The sequence below is a fragment of the Danio rerio genome, chromosome 24, assembly GCF_049306965.1.
Source record: "Danio rerio strain Tuebingen ecotype United States chromosome 24, GRCz12tu, whole genome shotgun sequence".
Classification (NCBI taxonomy): Eukaryota; Metazoa; Chordata; class Actinopteri; order Cypriniformes; family Danionidae; genus Danio; species Danio rerio.
The window spans coordinates 3,136,459-3,159,619 of NC_133199.1; the positions used below are offsets into that span (position 1 = coordinate 3,136,459).

Here is a 23,161-nt window from a genome sequence, read left to right on the forward strand (position 1 = left end):
AAAAATWATATATATATATATATATATATATATATATATATATATATATATATTAGCTTTTATCCCTTTTTATTTATTTATTTTAAATGTTAAAATTATTCATTTATTTAATTAATTAATTAATTATGTTTTTATTTTACATTTGTTTATTTTACATATTTTAAAATATTTATGCTTTTTACAATCATTTCTAGGGACGTGTTATCATTGATGCCTGGAAAGTCTCTAATGCCTAATAATTATGTTTACTCAATTAAAACACAATTATTTCATTGTAAAGTCAAATTATATGTTTTTTTCTTGTTGTTGATCCTGCAGAGAGTTACTGACATCTAGTGTTTACTTGGAAAAACTGCACGACAAAACGACATGAATTTAAGTGGCGAGTTTTTTTTTTAATATAGCGCATTTTTTCTTAATTGACACATAATAAATCACATAATTCAAAGTGCCTAACATAAACAGGTATAAAAGAAATAAGTATAAGAAAATAAAAACAATGAATAAATTGATTAAACAGATTAAAATGTGTAAAAAATTGGTTTTAAAAGAATGAAAAAGAAAATAACGACATAATAAATTTCAATTGTTACACAAACGTTGGTTAGTTTCAAATAAATAGTTTAAACCATATAATAATAGTTGAAGCCACTGTATAAACTATCTCATATCAGACCAGCTCAGTTTCAGACAGCTCGTGTCCTCCATCCAGCAGGCGGCAGTAGTTTTTCTCTGCACACATTTCCGCACACACCATCCAGAACAAGAAAGAGTCTGATTGGCTGGCATGCGGCAGATTATTGACTGCATTGCTGGTTATGATCGCGAGCATAAACTTTGATCGGAGCTTCAGTGTGTAATGGCCTCTCTGATAAAACACGTCTCACCGTGGAGATTTGCAAGATTCGTCCGGTAAGAGCTTCATTACCGGTCCGTCGATCATCTGAGCGTTTATTTTCAGCAGGTTTAGATATGAAAATGAGCATAACGAGGAGCTGGGTGTTGTTATGTACGTGACTGTGTAACTTACAGTAACTTATGTTGTGTTATTCTGCACAAATGCTGATGCACTTTGTGTTGGCATTGACCTTTCCCCTACATAATGGTGAATGATCTTCAACTTCACCTCTCTCTCTCTCTCTCTCTCTCTCTCTCTCTCTCTCTCTCTCTCTCAATTTAATTCAATTCAATAATTGCTTTATTGGCATGACAAATGTATTGCCAAAGCATCTATAAAGTTTACATAAAAATGAAAGAGCATACATGTATAATAAAATACTGTAAACACCGCAAATAGTAGTGGTGGTAGTAAAAAAGATATATGCATATAATAATGTCAATAATATTTAAAATTTACAACAGAAAATAATTAAAGAAAAATACAATGCATAAGTGCAATCAAATAGAAAAAAAATAACAAAAGCAGGTAATATTTTTCAATATTAAATAATCATTTACAACACATTTAAATATGTACAGTACTGGGAAACACACATAAACCTGTTCTGCATGTGTTTGGACTGTGGGGGCTAACCACTGTGTCGCCCCATTTAATTTCAATATTTGAATAAAATTTAATTAAAAGAACAGGAAAAATGGTGATGCTTAAAGTCAAAAAATATATAATTCAATGATAATTATGATAATTACAGTTACAAACAGCATGAAATTATGAAAATAAACCAAAACATTCAATAAATACACAATTTTCTATGATGTAAACATTTCGCTGCCTCCTTTCTTTTTCTCAAATTCTCATGAACTTTATTAGCATGACTTGCACAGTACTGGCAAAGTATTATACTTATACATTTATATAATGCACACAATAACATTATAATGTACATAATAATAACATAATATATGTAATAATATTGTAATACATTCATTCATTTAACTTCTTTTCGGCTTAGTCGCTTTATTGATCTGGGGTCGCCACAGCGGAATGAACCGCCAACTTATCCAGCACATGTTTTACGCAGCGGATACCCTTTCAGCCGCAACCCTTGACTGGGAAACATCCATAAAAACTCACAAATACACTACGGGCAATTTAGCTTACCCGATTCACCTTTACCACATGTCTTTGGACTTATGTGGAAACCTGGAGCACCTGGAGGAAACCCACGCCAACACAGGGAGAACTCGCAAACTCCACACAGAAATAATTGAATACATATAAACATAATAATAAAAATAATAATACATTATAATAAAGAATTATTCAATACAATGTCAAATGTAAAAAATCAATAAATAATTACATTTATACAATAAATATATATTTTTAAATAAATAACAACTAACGTAATAGCATGTAGGAAGTTATGTTGCAACAGTTTTGTGTTAGTTTGTGAGAGGATGATGCATATCTTGCTGCTGTTGGTGGAGTTTTATTCAAATTGTGACTTGGTAAACACACACACACACACACACACACACACACACACACACATAGAGAATCATTCATCAGTTCACCCGACCTCCCTCTAAACAACAAATCAACCAATCAAACTTCAGCTTAAATGTGTAAAAGCAGTCATGAGTCATAATGACATTAATAACAATAAGCATGTACTGTGGGTCTATATTCTGTTGTTTGTAATAAATGCTTGTGATTTGTGTCCAGATCGAGTAAGACTGCGTTCATACCGTGTGTTCAGCTGCACAGCACTGCAGTAATGGGAGCATCAGTGGAGGATTTCAACAAGGCCAAGGACAAGCTCAACACTCTGAAAAAGGATCCGGGCAATGAAGTCAAACTCAAGATCTATGCGCTCTTCAAACAGGTCAACAAATGAGCTTCATGCTTCACGCTTATAAAATTTGTTCAGAAACATTCCCTAAAATGAATGTACACCATGAATACATTTACATTTTTATTTATTAAAGATATAAACAACATATGATGATTTAAAGTGACTAAGTTATGTCAGTATTTAAGTTAATATGTTTAATTAAAGCTGAGCACGTTCTCTCAAGTTATTTTATTTAATGTTTTGACATTTTATGCGAATGTCATGTCAAATGATACCTGCGGTATGATGAAGCTTACAGATACATAATAAAAGCCTATGCAAAAGCTTTCTATATTTCTGACAACATTTTCATATACTATCATTATATTATAATGTATTATTTACAGTTTATATAAATTTATTTGTTTCATTATCTATCTATCTATCTATCTATCTATCTATCTATCTATCATCTATCTATCTATCTATCTATCTATCTATCTATCTATCTATCTATCTATCTATCTATCTATCTATCTATCATCTATCTATCTATCTATCTATCTATCTATCTATCATCTATCTATCTATCTATCTATCTATCTATCTATCTATCTATCTATCTATCTATCTATCTATCTATCTATCATCTATCTATCTATCTATCTATCTATCTATCTATCTATCTATCTATCTATCTATCTATCTATCATCTATCTATCTATCTATCTATCTATCTATCTATCTATCTATCTATCATCTATCTATCTATCTATCTGTCTATCTATCTGTCTATCATCTATCTATCTATCTATCTATCTATCTATCTATCTATCTATCTATCTATCTATCTATCTATCTATCTATCTATCATCTATCTATCTATCTATCTATCTGTCTGTCTGTCTGTCTGTTTGTCTGTTTGTCTTTATATTTATATATATATATATATACACAGACACACACAGACACACACATCAACGTGTATTGCATGTAGTCAAAAACTATATGTTAAATTGTAGTTAATATTTAATAATATTTTATATTTCAGTCTATTTAAATAAAAATTTGATTTTAAATATTTCACATTATACTTTTTAAACTATATTTTTGATCAAATAAGTGTAGTCTTGGATGTTGGAAATATGCTGCAAAAATAAAAACAGACTGAAAGGTTTTGGCATTTCATGGTTTGTTTGACAATTTTCATGCATTACATTTTTTTTTCAATGTAGTTTGTCAATTATTTTTATGGTAAAATTTTATTGTGGAAATAAATGTACTGAACTAAATCATTATTACAGATTTAATTAAACGAATCAACAAAATCACTTTGTCCTCATTACTTTAGTTTAAAGAGATTTTATTGCAGTTCAAGCTGAGGATGTTTAAACATTTTTTGAGTTGCTCTCTACGCCACAGATCTCTCATTTACGGTGCATTTGTTATTTTTCTAAATGATCAGGCCACGGTAGGACCCTGCAACACCCCCAAACCTGGCATGCTGGACTTTGTGAATAAAGTGAAATGGGATGCGTGGAAGGGTCTGGGCTCCATCTCACAGGTGACAGACACTTTATACAGGAATTTATGTGCTTAAATGTTACATTTTCTCTGTTTTTTTTTCTTTCATACACAGTTAAAGTCTGAAATATCAGTTCCCTGTATATTTTTTCTCCAATTTCTGTTTAAGGGAAAGTAGATTTTTCTTAAACACATTTCTAAACATAACTGTTTTAATAACTCATCTCTAATAACTGATTTCTTTTGTCAGTAGATAATAATTTATTAAATATTTTTCAAGATACTAGTATTCAGCCTAAAGTGACATTTAAAGGCTTAACCTGGTTAAAAACATATTGCTTAAGGGGGCTAATAATATTGACCATAAAATGGTACTTAAAAAATGTAAAACTGCTTTTACTCTAGCTGAAATAAAACAAAGAAGACTTTCTCCAGAGGAAAAAATATATTAGGGAATACTATATATATATGCATGCATGCTGATGTGTTGTCTGTCGTATTTCAGGAGGATGCCCGGCAGCAGTATGTGGATCTGATCTCGTCTCTGGTGGGAGCAGAAGCCCCTGCAGTGGCAGCACAACCGACCGGAGGAGGAAAAACCTTCCAGACGCTGCTGGTCTCCACAGAAGACAACATCACCACCATCAGACTCAACAGACCTGACAAGAAGAACGCCATCACTGTCGAGGTGAACATGCAGGAACTCACTCTACTGCATCTTAGTTGTTTCTAATCTAAGTTTAGAAGGCTCGAGCTAATACATTCAAGTCAGACATCAGCTGTTTTGAACAAAGGTCAATTATAAGGTATATGGATTTTGAAACTGCTTTTTTTGTATTACTTTTATATGTAGTGTGTCTATGTAAAGGTTATTTATGTTTTTATTTATTTCATTTAATCTAGATGTCATACAAATATTTAGCATTTTTATTTGATTCAAAACTATAATAACTGAAACTAATATAAACACATGAATTAAAATGAATGTAGAAAAATAAAAACTCGTTTTAACTATTAGGGTTAAGGTATACATGAAATTTGTCTTAGAGCTGTATGCATATTAATTCAATACACAATAATTATTAAGTGACACTAAAGCTCTCCGCTAATGTAAGCTACTTTCATATATTTGTGTTGTGTTCAAAGTGCTTTTTTTAAACTTTATTTTCTATTTAATTATGTTAATATTTAATCCACTTTCCAGGTGATATCAATATTATATTGTGATATAATAAAAAAATGGAATTACATTTTAGTAGGCCTGTTATAATTAAGTCAAAATATATATTTTACCCTTACTTGACTGAAATTGTGACAAACTTAGGCAGGTACCAGGGGGTAGATCTGTGGTAAATGCATGAAAATTAAAAGTGCTGTGTGTTCGTTTTTGACTCTTCTAAAGCATTAAAAAAACATAATGTTTGCAGATATTTAGCATGCTACGTGAGCATTCTTGTTTATTTGAAGATATTCTGCTTTGAAAATGTGCGTTACATGCCGGAACATCAGACTTTGTTTCGGTCCCTTTAGCCCGTCCACCGCCAGTTCAGCCAGTTATATTTCAGCACCCCGGCTTGCCTTGGTGAAAACAGCTTATTTTATTCATTCAGTCAGGAAGGCTCTCTAAGCATGTGCCATGACCAAACATGCGACCTCCAGTGGACAGTAGCAGACTTTGAAATGAGATGCAGTTCCTTATGAAGTGTTTATTGATAAGCAAATAATGTCAATATTACTATCGTAAACATAAGGTGAGCTGGTTAAATTGTAACTCGTGTCCTAACATCACGCTACATGAGGAGATACGCAGCGATAAGCAATTTGGCTGTTTGCATGAGATGATACACGACAGAAATTTAAATACAGCCATTCGGGATCACAGAATATGCACTCATTCACGAAATGGTAAGGTTTATAATCTAATTAATACATATTAAACCTCTAACATTAATAAATGTACATGCTGAATCACTGATATGTGTTGCTTGCACTGAGTCACAATTGTTTTTTTTATTATTTTTGTTTATAGTTTGTTTTATTTTAACTGAGAAAGTTTTTATTTGAACAGCAGCACTGATATATATTAGCCATTTTTATGTATGTGTATATATATATTTAGTTTTCTAATGTTTTTTTCTTGCTGTCTGTAGATGTACAATGAGCTAATTGAAGCTCTGGAACTTGCTGGAAAAGATGATTCAGTCATTACCGTGATGACAGGTGAATTACTCCTCGCTACAGATGTTACAGATCAATGATGATATTCATCTCCTGTTCCTCTGTAAATCATGTGCTTGTGTTTAACGTGTGTGAAGGGAATGGGGATTATTACTGCAGTGGAAACGACCTCAACAACTTTACCAAGATCCCTGAGGGTGGAGTAGAGAAGATGGCCAAAGACGCCGGCGAGTTACTGCGGTAAAGTCTCTTTTACTTAAACTTCTTTTGATGTTGATGGTATGTTATGATCGATATACAGTTGAAGTCAAAATTATTCTCCCTACTGTGAGTTTCTCTTTCTTTCTCAAAAATTTCCCAAATGATGTTGAACAGAGCAAGGAAATTTTCACAGTATTTCCTATAATATTTTTTTCTTCTGGAGAAAGCTAAAATAAAAGCAGTTAATTTTTTTAAAAATCATTTTAAGGTCAATATTATTAGCCCCCTTAAGCAATATTTGTTTTGGATAGTCTACAGAACAAACCACTGTTATACAATGACTTGCCTGATTACCCTAATTAAGCCTTTAAATGTCATTTTTAGCTGAATACTAGTACCTCACTAGAATCTAGTAAAACATGATGTACTGTCATTATGGCAAAGATAAAATAAATCAGTTATTAGCTATTAAATGTTAACTATTATGTTTAGAAATGTGTTGAAATGTTCTTTCCATTATAATAAAACTTGTGGAACAAAATATAGAGGGGAGCTAATCATTCAGACTTGAACTGTATGTGTGTTTGTGTGGTTTAGGAGGTACGTAAAGGCGTACATCGACTTCCCCAAACCTCTGATTGGAGTTATAAACGGACCTGCGGTTGGGGTTTCGGTCACTCTGTTGGGCCTTTTCGACGTTGTTTATGCCACAGAGAAGGTGAGCTGTGTTTTTACAGCAGAACGATCAGTTTTAAATCTCTTTAATTGTTTCTTTATATCAAATCTGTATTTTAGCTTCCTTTTCCATCTGTCTGCAGGCGACGTTTCACACACCCTTCAGTCAGCTGGGTCAGAGTCCCGAGGGCTGCTCTTCATACCTCTTTCCCAAAATGATGGGTGCAGCGAAGGTACTGGATCCACAGCAATGACACGATTCAGGCATATTTCACACATTCACAGCAAATGCATTGCATATTCCACGTTGTTTGCACTGATCTCTGATCTCTTTGTAATAACGTAAACATAAGAAGAGACTCTTAAACTTGATAAATAAAATGTTACAAAATGTGTGCAAAGGTAAAAAGTAAATACTGAACAATCAAAGCCAACTTTAAGGTTTGAATAATAATGATTCAGTAAACCTCAAACTTTATAAACAACACAAATTATGATGATCAAATTTGAGCTTTCAAGTAAAGGAACCAGACATTATTGTTCAAATACATGCTGCAAACATTACACATTTGGACTTTGAACGACTACGTCATTACCCCCTATGCTAACAACTCTTTCAGATGGGGAGCTAGAGCTAGTATATAATGTTCATAGCACATCCATCTGTAAATATCACCATAGTTTTTCTATAACTGCACTTTATAACTTATACCTGTATCCTGCACTTGCTGCTATCGCACTGCTGGTTAGACCTAAACTGCATTTAATTGCATTGTACTTGTGCATGTGTAATGACAATAAAGTTTAATCTAATCTAATCTAGTGGCTGGGATGCACAAGAAAAGAAGCCAAAAAGCCACTCTGGCGACATCCTTACATGCTTTTTTTATGTATAATCTCCTCATTGCTGCTAGGGACTCATTGTTGCATGTGTTGTTATTCTGACCTAAAGCGACAAGCGCGAGTGCCTGGATTCCTTGACCATTTACAAAGGTCTTTGCGCTCGCGCTCCCTTGGCGTCTCTCGTAACTAGGCTACCATCAAGCGTTTTCTCAGAGGATGAGAAATTAACAGCTCATTGCTGCTGCTCCGATGCAAGTTTATGGAGAAAAGCAGATAGAGCTGCAGTGTTTGGGTGCGCCGTGTTTTTCTGAAGTAATTAGTCTGCCGTTATTACTGAAGTTTGTATATATTCTATACAATGTGTGAGGCAGATTGGTTAGTTGTACTGACATGAAATGCGCTGCCCTCGTGGCATTTGTGAAAGTTCAGATGTTTTTCGACTTGGTGCGGCTGGAAAATGTGCGTGGTTCACATGCAAGCCGCTCGCTTCCATTGGAAATGACAAACGTACACCTTTAGCTTATTGGCATTGCTTTGAAAACACGCGCTCAGCAGCCACATTTTACTAAAAGTATAGAGATTCACACCGAACCTACATACCAAATTCTTTTTTTATTGACAATGGTGTTCAGGCGATTAATATCGAGACCAATTTTATCATCCAATTCTACTTATAAAAATATGCAAATCACCATTTGGTGTGAACACAGCACAGCATAGAAGGCTTTTTCAGCCTCTTGGTTTGGCACAGTGGGTTTTCATGTGGACAGAGTTTTTTTGTTGCCAAAAAATCCTAAAATCAATTGTGATTTATAGCTTTAATCAATGAACAGCTGTAATATGTACAGGGTTGCATTATGTGCCTTTATTAATTCCATTTGCAATTTTAAATGTAATTGTAAAAAGTGAACAAAACCAAAATCGCAATCGGTTTCATCACCAAAAACATCCCCTACTTTATTTGTGACTGTATTATAACATCAAAACAACAACAATACTACTAATAATAAATCATTAACAATTAATAATAATATATTTAAATTTATATTATTTAAAAATGCATGCATGCTATATTAAACTCCATAGCGCCACCCAGTGTCTACTTTTAAATCATTTTTATAGACATTTAGGATGTTGCACATGCACACCAAATTCTTGTCATGCTTGCACTCCTGATTATGATGACAATAGTAACTTTAAAAAAAAGAAAAAAAAGAAAAGAAAAGAAAAACTTGACAAATAATTGTAGGAAATTAAGAAGAAATTATGCAATAATTGTATTTCAAGGTTCAAATCACAATAACAAAAAATGTATGGCTGTTTTTATTTTCTTCAATCCACAGCTTTTCTTCACTGAGAATTTCTGCTGTATAAAAGATTCTTATTGCACGTTTGGGACGTTGACGTTTGTCACATTAGCAGATGCACTCTACAATACATAATCCAAATTCTACACATCAATTCCACATCTAATATATTAATTTCAATCTTTCAAATCTAACTTCAAGCCACTTTAAGCGTATGTTAATAACTCAGAAGTGTGTCTGTCGTCTCTGTCAGGCCAGTGAGGTGCTGCTGTTTAATAAGAAGCTGAGCGCCACACAGGCCTGTGAGCTGGGTCTGGTGTCGGAGGTGTTTCCGGAAAGCTCCTTCCAGTCAGAGGTGTGGAGCAGACTGAAGGCCTACGCCAAGCTGCCCAAAAATGTAAGTCTCACACTGCTGGAGTCACAAACACATGACATGCAGTAGTGTTAACTCAGAAAATTAGAAAGAAAATGCAATTAATGAATCAATCACTATATTGAGCTAAGCAGCAAAAAAAGGTTACTTTATATACTACATTTCAAACATTAAAAGTGTGTGTTGATTTAATGTTTATAAATGTTCAGAACTAACAAACGTGAAAAAGGTAAAAGGATAATAAAGTACAACAGGAAACACTACAATCATGTCAATTTGTAAACGTTAGTTTATCCATTAAAGTGAGAAATACCCATTTTTAATAACGCTACTGTTAATGTAATTATTAAAAAAAAACTAAGGAATTATAATAATATTATATTATAATGTACTAATTCCATTTAAGGAATTTATTACTTTCATTATATTATATCATATTGTATTATATTATATTATATTATGTTATAACAATTCCTTTTAATAATAGAAAAAACTTGATTTGATCGAGTGATTAGGTATGAACTATGAACGTTGAACTATGAATTAGAAATGAACGTCAAATTTTGTAACGTTAAACATGTTTTTAAGCTTGTTTTTTAACCATTATAAATTGGAGGCTTGTTGACATTTGTTAACAAATAAGCTTATAAATAGTCAAACTTTTCAGTCAGTATCTCGGCAGATATTGACCAGATTCATGTGAGCATAATACAAGTTGTAAATAATATAAGTTATGCCTACGAATATAATATTATGTTCGACAACATGTGTAGCGGCTTTCCAATTGCCAGTATTGTTGGTAGAGTAAGAAAGTTTTTCACGCGTAAAAGTCAAGAGTTCGCAGACTTTTTTTTTTAGGGTAATTATTCAAGTTATTGTATAACGATGGTTTGATCTGTAGACTATCGGGGAAAAAATTAGCTTAAAGGGGCTAATAATTTACCTTAAAATGGCTTTTAAAAAAATTAAAAACTGCCTGTTTTCTAGCCAAAATAAAACAAATAAAACTTTCTCCAGAAGAAAAAAATATTATTAGACGTACTGCGAAAATGTCCTTGCTCTGTTAAACATCATCTGGGAAATATAAAAAAAAGAAAATACAATTCAAAGGGGGGCTAATAAATCTGACTTCAACTGTATATACTCTGCATAAAGACCTTATAAATATGCATTGCACAATACAAATAAAACTGATTTTAATATGAATTTCAGCAAACACCTTTAATTCGTTTATGCTTAATTAAGATATTCATGGTAATGTTTACTTTCACCGTCTCATTTAGGGAAACTCTCTGAACATTAATAATATATCTATATAAAATGCTGCGCCTCCCACCTACTTTATTCAGCTGCAATGACTGGTATATTTCCTGGGTTTCTCTGGTGCATATTTGATTGTTCTGTGCGGCTCGAGAGCACCCTCTGGCCTTCTGGACGAGATTTTCTACCGATCACATCACCGTACTTTCCTCACATGATGTGCAAATGCGATTCTATGTGCATATATTCAGCCCTAGTGTGTGTCATTTGGTACGCAACATGTGACTGCCGCAACAACGAAAACGTATCAGTGAAATGTGTGATGTCTGGTCCTCCTCTAGTCTCTGGCTCTGTCCAAGCAGCTGATCCGCGGTCTGGAGAAAGAGAAGCTTCACGCGGTGAACGACGCAGAGGTGGAGAGACTGACGGAGCGCTGGCTCTCCGATGAATGCATGCAGGCCATCATGAGCTTCTTCCAGGGCAAGTCCAAACTCTGAGGAGAGACGCTCGTAGAGAAACACACAGCTAACCTTCACTTTTCCCAAGTTAACCCTACGCCATGGCTGTCAAACGCAGTTCCTGAAGGGGCCGCAATGTAGTTTCTAACCCTAATTAAATACAACAGTTAAAACTAAACCTGTATGCAGCAAACACCAGGAAAAAACCTCGCCACTGAACAGTGTTTTACGTCCAGATTTGTATAGTATTGCTAGATGTAATCATGGCATAAGGCAGTGAATTTTCTAATTCTGTCATTTAACTTTAATAATAAGATTATGCAATATACAGTATTTGATCACACAACAGACCATCCATTTACTGCAGCAGATGTGCAGAACTCAGTGCCTTACTAATTTCAGTGCATTCGTATTCCTATCTGAGGGCCAAAATACTGTATGTTCCATGTAAGATGTGTGAACATGTAATCATTCGCACTTGATTTAGTCTTGTGACATATTGTTCAAAATAAAATATATTTAATATAAGCTGTGTGTATTGTTTATATTAATATATTTTATATTAAGGTAATGCTATTTTACAGTGACTTTTATTCATTCAGTTTATTATTTTAGAAAGCGAAAAAAGGTAACACGTATGCATCGTTATGCTGTATCGATATCAAGCGGCAGCATCCTGCTCTCCCTCGTGAAGCTAATACGGAAGCGACTGAAACTGCAGTTCAGAGAAAGTCCACTAGGACATTTACATTGACCCCAATGTTAAAATGGCCAACTTTAAAACAGAAAAAGGTGCTTACAGTCTGGTACCAATGGTTACCAAAAAAACATTTCGGTGTATATAGCTAATATTACACATCATGACAAATGTGAGGGGGTGAATTTTTTATAACTCATCTGTTTCCTTTATATTAGGTTACATGAAGTCTGCATAATTAAGGCGGTGGCCTTTTGATTAACAGCTAGGTCTTGCTGGCCGCTGTCACGTCATTCCGGCTGATTAGCCGCTGAACTCGGCTTATACGTCATGTTTGTTTTGTTTAATGTGGCTTTACACACTCGGTCGCCTTTTGGAATTATTTCTTACAGTTATCAGATAATATGGCATGCTGCGTGCACTTAATTGTGCTCACAAACCATTCAAGTGGCCTCCATTTCCCAGGCGAGTGAAAATAAAACCTATAAATTTTATTGTATAATAATTTACCATCTCTATAAATGTATTTGTTTTATTTAAGATAAACGATCATTTGTAATGTTTTAGAACTTGAATGCACTCCAGAGTCTGATAGATAGATTAGCAAATTACCGGTTTGTGAACATTCAGGATGCGCGCGCATCGTGGCTGCAGAAAAACGTGGGTCCGCTAGCGTTTACAGCGAGGGAATGACATCCGATGCGGTACAGAGTTTGTTGTTGTATTAGAGATAAGTTATATTGATTACGTATTATATATATATATTATTCACATAATGCTTTCAGCTTATCATAACAGCTCGTCACCCAAGAGATAAGCACAGATATTCTGCGAAATTAACGTTAAAGCGAGCGTTGTTCGTCTGACAGGTCCATTTGCCTTTAGCACCCTCCCAATGGATATTGCATAGACGAAATGGCCAAGCATCCAGCTCCAAATATACAACTATCTCATTCAAACTCCAAGTGATTTTACAAGAAGGCCTACAAGTCTTTGGATGCCAACAATGTTGTTCTGTGTGGTCATGTGCAAGAAATAATGTTCCATTACCAGATTCAACACTATGATGTGCTAAAAACCGAGGTTCTGCCTAGCCAAAGACAAGGAAAGAAGACGGAGCTGTACAAGGCCTGGGTCATCATCAACAAGCAAAACAACTGCATTCTGACAGAGAATCGCACCTGTACGGCAGGGTATGTGAACGTACATTTCTGCATTTCACTCTGAGCATTCAGTGTCCGCAGTTTAATTCACCATGTTTAACTGTTTTTGCTGAAATCATTGCTGCAATCAACAACGAGTGATGTGTGTGATTCAGCATAGCCTGAACTTACCTGATATAACACGAGAACTGCAGAGTCCAGCATTTTTAATTGGGTCCTCACTCCATTCAGCTTTTCTGATGGCTGTTAGCCAGAGACGTGTGCAGTTGGCATTAAAAGCAGTGCGGGTAGATAGTATACAGTAAAATTTACGTTTTCTATTTTTGGACTTTCGATGTTGGCATCCTACAGCACAACATGACATGTTTGCTGTTTGTCTTTTGTAACCGGTATGCGCAGTTGAACCCGTATGACGTCATGTGTGACGCAGGTTGGTTCGTTACCCCAGTAGAACAGTCATCTGAAACACTGGCATACAGAGTTTTGCCTGCTTTTCATAAATAGTGTTGAATTTACTAACAGACTATATTTGAAGTATTTGGATGTAATTCGCGTTTTCCTCCGGTAGAAAAACGTCATAAGAACGATGCTTAGTGGCTCAGTGTATTACAACAGTGTTTTTAAAAGACTAAACACTTTATTGCCAAAGTATACAATCTAGCACATGCGGTCAGAACACAAACGAGTCACCGGTAATGAAGTATTAAGTGTTTCTCCAAAAGAAAAGCCAGTCTAAGGAGATGCTATCAGGCATCTGTAGCTCCGCTCACGCTCCACCTCTTTGCTTTTTTTTTAAATTTCAAAATATTCACTTTTTAGGCAGTTCTGCATTTTTTTAATAAAATAAAAATAAATAATATGAGAGTCCACTTTAAAGTTATTATCGATTCTCTGGATTTGCCATAATACGTTCTGTACTGTTTTTATGTACTGTGCTCAGCATATATGAATACACCCCCCACAAATCTCTCGTTTAAATGAATATTCTGTATAGGAAGCTTTACGATATTATAGTTGTGCATATACATTAGTTGTTTAATCTGGAGCTGATCCAACAAAATAACCTGCAATAATGGTTCAAAAATGTGTAGCTGAAATGTATATGTCAGGGAAAAATATTAAATAAAATTTTCAAAAATAGCAAAAATCAAGAGAACCGAAAATATATACAATTTTGTTGAATTAAATATATATATATTTTTTTTTTTTGCATTATTTTGCATGATTTTAAATGTATTATCTTTTCATTTCTAAAGATGTTCTGTGGCTAAAATATTATTTTAATAAATAAAACTGTTTAATAAATCAGTTTTGTTCAAACGCACTGATATATATATATATATATATATATATATATATATATATATATATATATATATATATATATATATATATATATATATATATATATATAAATTACCCATATTCACTGAGAAATGGATATGAATATTAATTTTCAAAATGGGGTGTACTCAATCATGCTAAGCTCTGTATTTTATAAACTATTGCGCTGATGATAACAGAATATTTCATATTGACAATTTTTTCTTTAAATAAATGCTTAACATATAAATTGCGACCCCAGAGAATCAGTAGTAACTTTGAGTGATCTCTTTTTTTTTCTCCAGATCAGCATATTTTATCATCACCTAAAATATACCCTCTCTACAGATATAACAACAACAACTTCGCATTGAAATAGTACAACCAAGCACATGTGGTCAGAACACAAGCGATTCACAGGTAATGAAGTATTAAGTGTTTCTCCCAAAGAAAAGCCAGTCTAAGCAAGTGCTATCAGGCATCTGTAGCTCCGCTCACGCTCTACCTCTTTGCTCTTTTTGGTTACACTCGGTTGGTGCGATGATGCGCGAACAAAATGGTGACGATTGGCCATGGCTACTTGTAGCTTCATTTGAGCTGTTCAGAAATCTATGGGTGACATCACGGATGCTACGTCCATGTTTTTTACAGTCTATAGTCGAAATGCGTATATAATCGTATCTAAAGCTTTATGTCAAAAATGTTTTGCTAAAAAATATATAATTAAATTGATAAATGTATTTATATGTATTGACAAACCGACAGTATAAACTTTTTTTTTTCAATATTATTATTTGGCGTGGCACTTTATTTTGATGGTCTATTTGACAATTAGTAGACTGTGTCTGCTTAACATCTGGTGATACTGCTCTTTCAGCAGACATTTAACTGACCAAGAAAGCGCAATTACGTGTCAACTTACACTAACCCCAACCCTAACAGTCTACTTATAATCTAATGACAATTAGTTGGCATGTAGATGTAACTTAGATTCAGCAAATGGACCATCAAAATAAGGTGTGACCGAACGTTTAAATGATTTATTTATTTTTTTTATGAAATGAGTTGCCAGTCTTAAATTTGTGTCTCATTGACTAAAGATTTCGAGTTATTTTATAACATTTCGTTTATATGAAATAACAGTTCTCAGAGTGGGCTCTAATAAATGTTTGATATCCAAATAGGATTTCTCATCAACGTTGAGCAAATGTATATTTTACATCACCATCATATCGCATCTTACACTAAAAACAGCATTTTATGGCAATGACTGGCCACCATTACAGGCTGAGTCCAGCAGAGGGCAGAACACACCACTGAAAAGCCCTATAGGTACTCGGCTCTTGCAATAAATCAGTTCAACCACTCGTTATACATAGTGGAAATAGTTTGACGGTTGTTTATATATTAATCTGTTCATGTCACATGCAACGCCTCACACAAACCTGAGTTAAGAATATATCAGGTTTCTCTAACCTTATCTAATCGCATGGGCTCTTCCTCTATTCGGTATATAGTCATCCAGCAATTTGCATCTCTCCACTTGTTTTGCGTAACCTGTTAGTGACCGATAGCCAAAGCCTTTGCTGGTTTTGTTAGGGAAAGTGAAGTGTCCCGTCTGAAAGGTTAAAGCGCTTTATCGTCAGTGGGCAACACATCTGCGTGGAGTTTGTGGGGACTGATTTGTCTGTGTTCGGGTTCACTGACTCGTATTATATGTCATTGGAGATTATGAATGGCAAGAACACATAATTGTCCGGTTTGTCTCAGAGAACATAGAGGATTGTTGTTGAGTCGGCGTGTGCGCCACGTGCAGTCATTGGGTTTTGCCGCCAGTCGCATCTTTCCCGCCAAGTTTAGAGAAAAACAGACTTAACATCTGACAATCCTGACTTTCATTTTCTTAATTGTAGGATAGAAGTCTAGATAGGATACAGCTGCAGATACGCACGTCAATATAGCATCGGTTTTGTGACACTGTATAGCAATAATTAAGGTTTTTGCAGTACTGTGATGGTTGGGTTTAGGGTTGGGGTTCAAGAAAAGCCAAAATATATGCAATTTTGTTATGATGAGTGTTGGGAAAATTTACTTAATGCGTTACAATGTTGAGTTACTCACCAAAAAAGTATCTCGTTGCATTACTTAGTTACTTACTGTGATAAGTAATGCATTACATTACTTTTAATTTACTTTAGCGTTACTTTTTTTGACGTGGCTTTTTTTGTTTAATAGAGGAGGTCTGCAATTAACTGCACACTGTTTAATTTACATCTTACGTTTACCTTTAAAAAGCTCATAAATATATTTTAGGATATTGTTATCTGAGACCCCAGAGCTGTATATGCCGTATATACAGATTATTTAAAGTTGAAAGCAATGCGTTTGCTACCTTTGGACTATTTTGTCTTGAGTAAAATCACTGTCCATTAACCTGTAGTCTTTGATTAGTTCGAAATAACGAACACATTCTCTCGTTGGGCCCTATCATACAACCGGCGCAATAAGGCAGAAGACATGTTTGGTGTGATTTGTTGCTATTTTCAGACCAGCGCAACAGTAATTGTACCATTTTGCACCACGTTTCAATAGTAAATCCATTTGGGCCGCTTTGTGGACTCATGGGTGTTTCGGTCTAGAACGGAGTTGCGTTAAGGCTCATTGCTGGTGTGTTGCTGTTTTGAGGAAATCGAGTTAGCGTTAGTTATGCACGTTAAACACTCACACATAGCTTAATAAACACAGGATGTACAGCAAAACACGGATATCTTTACAGATGAAAACAATTAAAGGATTAAAATTTTACAAAATGTTATTTATTCTGGCTGTTGAAAGTTGTAACAGCAATACTATATCATAAAACTAAAATAGCTACTGTTTTTGTTCTTGAAAGTAATTAACATGCCATGATTTTTTACCATTTGCATAGCATCTGAACGCTGTTATTCACCTCAGAGCCAGGATATCATGCACTCAAAAGGGGATTTTGCTGCTTGTTCAAACTACTAATTTAAAATGGGTCGAGACAACACAATTCTCGTTTTTTTTGGGACGACTTAATTGTTTTATGTTCAACCTACTTAAATTTGTCAAAACAATTAGGTTGATTTTATTACTTTGTGTTGGAGCAACATGAAGGACTTCACCAGCATTGTTTCACAGCGTGTGATGAAGTGTGGTTTTCCGGTTTGGATCCGGCACGCATCACATTCCTCTCGCTCTACCCATAAAAAGGCCATAAATGCCCATAAATACAGTAAAAGAGCTCCTGACAGCGGGGAGATCCTCACACTGGGTTCTCAGCTGAAATCACGGCCCTCGGCTCATAAAACGCTGCGAGGTCTCTCGCTCTTTATGACCGAGCGCAGGTCAATATGCAGACACAGGAAAAGGCGTAAAGTTAAAAACAGTCATCTAGAAAAAAAAACAGTTGATGCATCCAAAAATCTACATTTCCCACAATGCTGTGCAGTAAATTCCATTAATCAAAAAGTCCAAAATTGCAAAAGCTTGCAGTTAATGCTCGTTCCCATGAAGTTTTGCGAAAGATAATTCTGCAAAAGATTTCAAAATAGTATTTTTTTAGGCTGTTTTGCATTCAAAAAAATAAATAAATAAAAAACAAAATAAGAGTACGCTTGAGAGTTATTATCGATTCTCTGGAATTGTCATAATAGGTTCTGTACTGTTTTTATGTACTGTGCTCGGCATATATGAGTACACCCCTCACAAATCTCTCGTTTAAATGAATATTTTGTATAGGAAACTCTACAATATTATAGTGGTACTGAAGCCAAATCTGGAGCTAATCTAACAAAATAACCTGAAATAATGGCTCAAAAATTAGTTGCTGAAATGTATATGTCAGGGAAAAATATTAAGTAACAAATCTTTCAAAAATAGCAAAAATCAAGAAATCAAAATATATACAATTTTGTTATGATGAGTGTTGGGAAAATTTACTTGGAAAGTAACGCTTTACAATATTGAGTTACTCACCAAAAAAGTATCTCGTTGCATTACTTAGTTACTTACTGTGGTAAGTAATGCATTGCGTAACTTTTGATTTACTTTAGCGTTACTTTTTCTGACCTTTTTCACCTAATTCCCCTGTACCGCATGTCTTTAGACTGTGGGGGAAACAGGAGCACCCGGAGGAAATCCACACGAACGCGGGGAGAACATGCAAACTCCACACAGAAACGCCAACTGACCCAACCGAGGCTCGAACCAGCGACCTTCTTGCTGTGAGGCGACAGCACTAACTACTGCGCCACAGCGTCGCCGCCTGCATGTATCACTTCTGTGATTCATTTCCGTTGTAAAATTAAATTCCACCGTTGACCATCCCGTACACATTAACCCACCTTTAAATGTGGCCATACACCAGACCAGTCCCAAACCCGACCCGCATCTCACCTCTTATGATCAGCGATACATTATGAACGCAGTAAGTACAGCGTATTTATTCTTCGATGCAAGTTCGTAGTAGTTCAGGAGCAAAAATAGTTCCGGAGAAAGTGGAAAGGCGCTAATAATGCACTCTAGAAGACCCAGCAGAACCAAGAGAAAATAAACTCTCCGGAGTGAAGGTCTAACCTCACAGCCGAGGACACAGAAGAGCTACGTTGAGCTTTGGATTTCAGTCCGTGCCCCAGTTTTAGTAAGACAGCCCAATACGAAAGTCCCAGGACGCGTCGCTGTCTCCAAATTCCAAAAGTATGTTCGGAGTTATGCACTAATATGCCTCCTCTGAAGACCACTTATGTCATCTGCGGCAGAATCCATAATTCACTTTCCAGCTGAACGGATGCATCAGCTATCTTTTGGGTTGACCTACGAAGACCGTAAAAGACAGAGTTTTCCAGGCGTCGTAAAGCTGCAGGTCGTGATTTAAAGGCCGTCTTCCTCCAGACCCGGACCGGGTTTCGCTCGTCTGTCTTTTCCTCCGTTGTATTCTCAGCACACGCTACCGCGAACATCAGCTCCAGGGACAAGAATAAGATACGCCTTGTACAAACTCGGGAATCCCGGCAGGTGTTGGGAGAAGTGGAAAGGCAAAACACATCCATCAAGGAGCTTCGCTATTGGCAGGTCTGAGCTCTGGCTTAAGGCTCGGGCCAGCGTTTGTCTAGCTGAACATGAGATCTTGAACGCGCTGGAGGAAACGGCCGCCATGGTTTGGAGGATTTATTCAACATGTTGCTCCGGTGAAAGATGATGATGCTGCCAGTTTAACCCTTGCGTATTGCTTAAGTTGACTCCTCTTTCGTTATGTCAGTGGCAGTTTTTGCCCTCGTTGACTGCCATTACAACCACTTTTTTGATCGCAAAGCCATGACAGCATATAATCGTGCATACTTGATCGTTGGCGTTTTTCCCTGTCGGGAAGGAGACGACTTTACATTTTTACTGTCGATCATCAGCTGACACCGTTAACCCTTTAGATAGACTTGTGCAAAAAAAGTTTCTGACGTTTGTATACAGTTGTGTGGAGTAAAACAGCAGATTTCAGATTGAAATCAACAACCAAACGGCTTTAAACAATCACTAAATGCAAAATGTTACATTTTCACGCACACATGAACAGGTTGCATGTGTTCTTTTTATCAGTGCTGGATGAACTTGGTTTGCGGCACTAACTGCTGCTCGTTAGTCAGGGTTCAAAGTGCATAACCTGAGGGTCAGCGTATGGTCACGGCTAGATTTCTGTCCCTCAGGTCAAACAGATATTGCGCCGCATGTAAACGCATCAGCCTCACACAGCGTAATAGTCACCACTCGCTACTCTTGAGTACTTATAGAAAGGCTCATTTTTTACTCGTACTTTGAGTTGTATTTTGAACAAATTGCACTACATTATTTTGGGACAGTATTTTTTTTTTATTTTTACTTGATTGTTCAGTTCTCTTTCCACTATCGGACAATGGTAAACTGTAAAAACACGCAGCCAATAGAGACAATAGTTTAGTTAAAAAGGTAAAAACCTGTTGAAAATAGATGTTGAAATATAATAGGAATTCATAGCGATCGTATTATCTAAAATGCATAATTTAGTAATTAATAACATTTAAAAACACGTACTTTTTGGCTTCCAACAGTAATACGTCATGAGGTCAATACCTTGTATGTTTAAGTCAGGTCGCAGTTATGGATGTTGGAAGAAACACAGTTTTTTGACAGAGCCATATCAAGTCTATTGTACCTTAGAGTTTTTCTTGAGTAAACCTTTTTTAAAATACTGGTTGTTGGCATAGCTGCAAAATCTGCACGAAAGATGTTCCACTACACAGTCGACATCCTTCATTTTCTCATCATTTTCTACTTAAGGCAATCACCATAGACAAAAATAAATAAAGTAGTGACTGCAGACTGAAGGAGAACAGTGGAGTAAAAGTACAGACACGGCACTAAAATGTACTCTAGAGAAAGTTAAAGTAGACATTTTTAAAAGTACTTAGTAAGTTACAATTCCTGAGAAAAAGTACTCAATTACAGTAATTGGAGTATTTGTATAACTTGTTACTTTACACCACTGCTAATATGGCACATTAGTGAGCACATATGTCACTGACGTCAAACCTGGACAGAAATGTAGCTGCCCTGCCAAGTTCTGCTCACTTCCCTAAATTTTCTTTAATCCAAAAATTGGGGGCAGGGGGGAGGGAGGGATCGTGTCCGGTTATTGCTGATGACCGCAGCACAATCAATGCAGGACGAGCGACAGTACATGCCCAAGTTTCAAGTTTACATTTGTTAAAATACCAAGTAAGTGATGATTTATCACAATGGGAGGCAAACGGCAACTTTCAGGTCAATATTAGCACCATATGAGTGTTCCCCTGCTGAAAAATCCAGCTTAAACCAGCCTAGGCTGGTTGGCTGGTTTTAGCTGGTCGATCAGGCTGGTTTTAGAGGGGTTTGGGAGATGACCAGCTAAAACCAGCTTGACCAGCCTAGCCAAGCTGGGAGTCCAGCCAAAAGCAGCTATATCGAGCTTAAACCAGCTAAGACCAGGCTGGAAATGGCTGGAAACCAGCCTGGAAATGGCCAAAACCCCTCTAAAACCAGGCTGGTCGACCAGCTAAAACCAGCCAACCGGCCCAGGCTGGTTTAAGCTGGATTTTTCAGAAGGGTCATCATGACAGCGCAGGAACACACAATTGTTTTTTAAGCGTTCGTAAGCTTAAAAATGTGTTTTTGCTCCTTGTTTTTCTCTTGAAGCGCGGTACGAAAATAGAGCACATCTCCAGCAGGCACTGGCGAAGCACATTAAGAAGATTTGTGATGTGCATGACCTCGTGAATGAGCGTGCGTGTGCGTGTTTGTTTACTCTTAACGGTGCTAGTTTCGGTCCATTGGTGGATAATCTTGGGAGAAATCCAGCAGATGAAACGGAATTCTCTTTCGACCCCCTCACGTTCCTCCACGGAGGGATTTAGCGTGTCCCGAGTCTTTCACGTGATCCGCCATTCAGTATTGGCGTCCGCATGCGGAGTGTGTGTCCTGAGGTAATCCCCGAAAGTGTGCCAAACAGCAGACAGAGCAGAGACACGCCAGATAAACCTGCAGATGTTTATTCGAGGACTATTGTAAACCCTGGCCCATTTATCCAGGAGAGATCCAGGCATCCGCAGCGCCGTTATGGCAGGGTCACTTATGGTCAAAGCACACGATTACTTAGCATTATGAAGGGGAAAAAAAAGACTGGAGTATCTGCAAAATGCAAAGCGTCCTCAAACATTGAACGATTCCTGATAAAACAACAGATGCGGGGTTTGATGGGTTTGTTTTTCTATGAAGATGTAACAAAGTTTATTATAAGCTTTTTTATTTAGCAGAAATTGACAATTTTATTCCATCAAATATTAATTTCGTAAGCGTAGTAGGGTAATCTGTGTCAGTAATCTGCTGTCTACGAATGAATAAAGTGAGATGTCATCATTTGTTTAAAGCAGAGATGCCCAAACTAGGGCCTGCAGGCCAAAGTCGGGTGATGGTCATTTTTGATTTGGCCCACCATGCCATCTGAGAACGGTTTAGAGATGGTCATTTCAATTGGAATGTAACTATATATTTGGTTATTTTATTTTATTATATTTTATTTTATTTATTTATATTATCTTTATACAGATAAAGCTATCTGAAATTAAATGTTTCAATGCAAACGGTGTAAATAAATCAGGTTTCGTTTAAAATATACACATGATGGATCGAGGACAATGCAGAGACGGAGCGAATCAAAGCGAAGGCAGATTCTGCTCGTCTGCTGTATTCAGCGTTGAAGTCCACTGTCTGATAAATGTGATTGTTTATGTTTTATTGCACTAAGTTGTAATGTAAAACATTATACTGCATTAGTTAATCTCCATAAGTAAGGCTTTCTTTTTATTTTTTAATATTAAGAAATAAACAAGAAAT

The 23,161-nt window shown here is 35.9% G+C and overlaps 2 protein-coding genes across 9 annotated transcripts in view; one reads left to right on the forward strand and one right to left on the reverse strand.

The window, feature by feature from the left end:
• Positions 1-12,086, forward strand: part of eci2 (enoyl-CoA delta isomerase 2) — a 39,232-nt gene extending 27,146 nt beyond the window's left edge. For 7 of the 8 annotated variants that reach the window (XM_073940257.1, XM_073940260.1, XM_073940256.1 and 4 more), the window contains 9 exons: positions 2,630-2,789; positions 4,204-4,302; positions 4,768-4,950; positions 6,413-6,482; positions 6,578-6,680; positions 7,239-7,359; positions 7,460-7,549; positions 9,720-9,863; positions 11,441-12,085. In XM_073940257.1, coding sequence (XP_073796358.1) covers positions 2,682-2,789; positions 4,204-4,302; positions 4,768-4,950; positions 6,413-6,482; positions 6,578-6,680; positions 7,239-7,359; positions 7,460-7,549; positions 9,720-9,863; positions 11,441-11,596 — 1,074 coding nt within the window. In that variant the 5' untranslated portion in view covers positions 2,630-2,681 and the 3' untranslated portion in view covers positions 11,597-12,085. 8 annotated transcript variants of the gene reach the window in all.
• The window catches only part of tubb6 (tubulin, beta 6 class V), a 112,611-nt gene that overhangs the window by 19,813 nt on the left and 69,637 nt on the right, over positions 1-23,161 (reverse strand). The window lies entirely within an intron of this gene.